Raw genomic sequence first — 3,992 nt, forward strand, 5'->3', positions numbered from 1 at the left:
TGATCCTCCCAATGACAATAAGGATAATTACATTGACCGTAAAGGCAATGTTAGTATATGTGTACAAGGTATTTGCAATGAACGCAAAAAAATAATAGACATTTTTATTGGTTTTCCTGGCTCTACTCATGATAGTAGAGTATTAAAAAACTCTCCAATTTTCTCTGAGCTTCCTACACTTATAGAACAAGGTAGGTAGGTGTGTTAAAAAACAAGCATTTATATCAATAATTTTTAGGACACTACTTACTTGGTGACTCAGCTTATCCTTGCCTTCCATACCTTATAGTACCTTACAGGGATAACGGACATCTCACTCAATCCCAAAAATATTTCAATAAAAGATTAAGCCAAATTAGAGTACAAATTGAACATACTTTTGGGTTATTAAAACAACGGTTTAGGCAATTATATTATTGCAAACTAAAAAATATTGAAATATTATGTCACTTTATTAGGGCATGCTGTGTATTACACAATTTAGCAGATCAAACAGATTTAGATTGTTTTGAAGAAGCAAAATTGGAGGAAAATATTCAAACAGTGTACGAAGGGCGTGAGGAAAGTGGAAAACTTCTACGCGATGAAATATGTAATAAAATATTTAGAAATAAGAACTAAGTTTAATAACTGTATTATAAGTATAAGTAACGTAAAATTTATCAAAACTTATTCATTATTATTATCAGATTGTTCACTTTGTAACGTATTTATTAGTTTTTCTAATAAATCATTTTTTCTTTGTATTTGAGCAGTACGTTTTTCATATGCTTGCAATTTTTCATTATGTTGTATTTGCCTGGCATGTCTTAATTCTCGTAGCTCTCCTGCAACTCCTTTTGCTTTTTTTTTTGGTGTTCTGTTGTATTTTGGCTACTCTCAGCAAAAGGCTCATCTGCATGAGAAGATGTGGAAGTTTCACTCTTACGACATTGTACATTTTCTGTAGGTTGCGAATTTATCTTCGGAACTTCCACTGTGATATCCGCGTCTTTTATAATGTCGCTTTTGTTTTTTCCATTTCCATCCCGGTCCAATGTAAAATCAGGAAAAACGTTCGATTTTTTGGCAAAACATTCTGTTAACTCCCTGAAAACCACCATTACCCAAACTAAATAAGTTGTAACTGAATACAAACCTTTCATATGGACAGCTTGCTCTAGCCCGTCCAGTTTTATTATTATTTTCAGTCTTCTTTTTAAAAGACCTCTCTAACGTTTTCCACCGATTTTCAATTTGGGCAGCAGTAAAGGTATAATTTTGTTTTTCCATATCATCTTTAATGGCTTCCCACATTTTTTTTTTATTTTTTAATTTAACTACTTTCCCAACTTTTGGGCTGTAGTTATTATACAGCTCAATTAAGAGCTTTGTAGGAGCTTCTGTCCAACTCTGTATCGCTAGTGCTCCATCTTCTAAAAAACAACAATTTATTATACGATTATAACAAAAAATCACCGATATTGAAAACATAAAGAGCAAAAAAAGAAGCAAGTAACACATCAATATGTAATTATACCTAGTTACCTAAAGCAATGTTGTTATCATCATTTACTGACATGCTAGAAGATTCTCCAGCGTCTCTTTCTAATAAAATTTTCACACTAAAAATATTACACAAGAACATTTTATTACAAATGTTACCTTGTATACTCACTCACTGTTACCTTCCAAACGACAAATTGAAACAAGTTCACCATCTAAATCGTATATACCATTTTGTATCGCATCCTGAATATATGAAACTGCGAAATCGTCTTCATCTATAACATACAAACAAATTTTATGATTGGTAATTAAGAATTACTGTCTAGTTACCTATCAATCGATACCGGATTTCAGGATTTTTATCAGAAATCAAAACTTCTTCTCCATTTATATAAAATATAACATGTTTCGGTACTTGGTTTGCACTACACATTTTAATTTATTACAAAACAGCTTTCATAAAAGGAAATATATGCAAATCATCCGTCCAAAACATATAATCAAACGTGAAAAGTGAAAACACAAGAAACTGTAACAAATTAAGGTTAGAATAATACGTTTTCCCGCCACTCTGCACTACCTACACCTCCTTTTGACCAGGCGCAACAATTGCTGTTCAGTGTACACAGAATTGGTATAACAAACAGTATACACTAGTTGCACCGCGTACACTAATTTTATAACAAACGCCTTTTTACTGTTCTAGTTACACTAGTGCAGGATACCAAACAAAGCTACCATCAAAAAAATTTTGGAGTGCAGTTGGTACATGAATTGCACAGTAGGTACCTACCGAGCTACCCACATATATACAGGGTGATTCCTATAGTACCTGCCACCGTTTGGGAGCGTGTAGGTGGTGCGTAGGGGAGTATTTTGATATAGGACACTTGGGGTCGGAAAATCTAAAATAAGGGTGCCAGAGCCAAATTTACCTTCTGGAATTTCGCGCCTGTAGGTAGGCAACACAACCGGCCGGCGGTGCACACGGAGCGATCTCAGGCGGCGATGTGTGGCTGACACTTGATCAGAATTTTGTTTAAACCCACGAAATCCCGTCTGCAACGACGCGTATCAAGTGAATAAACACTATGGCACGTTTTACTAACACGGAATATGCGGACATGCACTTCATGTACGGATTGGCAAATGGTAACGCACGAGCTGCACGACGAGCATACGCTGAGCGGTATCCAAACCGTCAGTTACCCTGCAGACAGGTCTTTCAAGAAGTTCACTTCCGACTGTGCGAGACAGGGCAATTGCAGGTAAGCTGACGGGAGGCTTAACTTTACACACAGATTCGTGATGCACATCGATACTTGGGTCATTTAAGCACCCATTTCGAAAAGTTTGTTTGTTTACACCGCCCTCCTCCTATTTCGCAGCCCACTAGCGCCCGTGATCGCGATCGCCCGTTGGTAAATGCCTTAGAGGAGGATGTGTTGGAACGTTTCGAGGCAAACCCGCGTACTAGCACTCGATTTGTAGCAGATCAAGTGGGTTGTAGTCAACACACAGTGTGGAACATCGCCAACAACAACAACTTACACCCCTATAAGTTTAAGAAAGTGCAAGAGTTACGGCCGGGTGACCATTAGTCGTCCAGGAGGAAGAAGCTAATCCGAACTTTCTGAGGAGCGTGCTAGTTACTGACGAGAAAGGATTCTCAAGAGAGGGGACCTTCAATCCTCGTAACAGCCACTACTGGCCGGAGCACAATCCTCATGAAACGTTTACGCGAGGATACCAGGACAAGTTTTCTTTAAACGTTTGGGCTGGCATCCTGGGGGACAACCTACTGGGGCCTTACATCCTCCCCCCGCGTCTAAATGCCCATAATTACCTGATTTTCCTGCGCGAGGTGCTACCAGAACTTTTAATGGATGTTCCAGTGAACTTGTACTGGGACCACTGGTTCCAGCACGATGGGTGCCCTGCTCACTACGGGCGGCAGGTGAGGGAACACTTGGACCAAACCTATCCGGACAGATGGATCGGCCGTGGAGGTGCGGTGGAGTGGCCTGCCCGCTCGCGTATTGGCATTCTATACTATTATTCAGAGCAGCTCTGGTCTGATTCGCAGTATACTATGGCTTCACGTTATGCGCAATTTGATAATACATTATATACTGCGATTCAGAGCGCCGATATGGTTTAGTGCTCGGTGTCGTGTTTGTTTTATTACTAAAATCAGCTAAGCACTTGTCGCACCAAACACTGTTAATATCTTCACCCGTTTTTTTAAATTTCGCTTTAAATCCATGTTCTACTAGTTCCAAATATACGATCATTGAAAACTTATTCTCGTGGCACATTTCAACCAATGCCTCTTTATAGATTATTTTAGTGCAGTTTGAGAACCTTGATTACACACAAACAACAAAAAATATACTTTTTTCTTGCAAAGGGAACAATAAAAACACACTTTTTGTAAGTGTATGATGTGTTTTATAGAAACCCATTATATACAGTGTTTCAGAACTCTAAACCATATCGGTGCT

The 3,992-nt window shown here is 38.4% G+C and overlaps 1 protein-coding gene across 1 annotated transcript; it reads right to left on the reverse strand.

Moving 5' to 3' along the window:
* Positions 1-795: 795 nt before the first annotated feature.
* LOC116160285 lies at positions 796-2,180 on the reverse strand. The gene is made up of 5 exons (XM_031473456.1): positions 1,819-2,180; positions 1,658-1,763; positions 1,528-1,604; positions 1,139-1,415; positions 796-1,089 (listed from the first exon to the last, which is right to left on the reverse strand). The coding sequence occupies exons 1-5, from the start codon at positions 1,919-1,921 to the stop codon at positions 810-812; spliced, it is 843 nt and encodes a 280-aa protein (XP_031329316.1). The 5' UTR covers positions 1,922-2,180; the 3' UTR covers positions 796-809.
* Positions 2,181-3,992: the final 1,812 nt, after the last annotated feature.

The sequence above is a fragment of the Photinus pyralis genome, unplaced genomic scaffold, assembly GCF_008802855.1.
Source record: "Photinus pyralis isolate 1611_PpyrPB1 unplaced genomic scaffold, Ppyr1.3 Ppyr1.4_LG1, whole genome shotgun sequence".
Taxonomy (NCBI): Eukaryota; Metazoa; Arthropoda; class Insecta; order Coleoptera; family Lampyridae; genus Photinus; species Photinus pyralis.

Coding starts and splice junctions, on each gene's coding strand:
- LOC116160285 (XM_031473456.1), bottom strand. CDS start 1,921: ATGTGTAGTGCAAACCAAGTACCGAAACATGTTATATTTTATATAAAT. Junction 1,605..1,657: donor CGTTTGGAAGGTAACAGTGA/GTGAGTATACAA, acceptor TAATATTTTTAG/TGTGAAAATTTTATTAGAAA. Junction 1,416..1,527: donor TGATAACAACATTGCTTTAG/GTAACTAGGTAT, acceptor GTTGTTTTTTAG/AAGATGGAGCACTAGCGATA.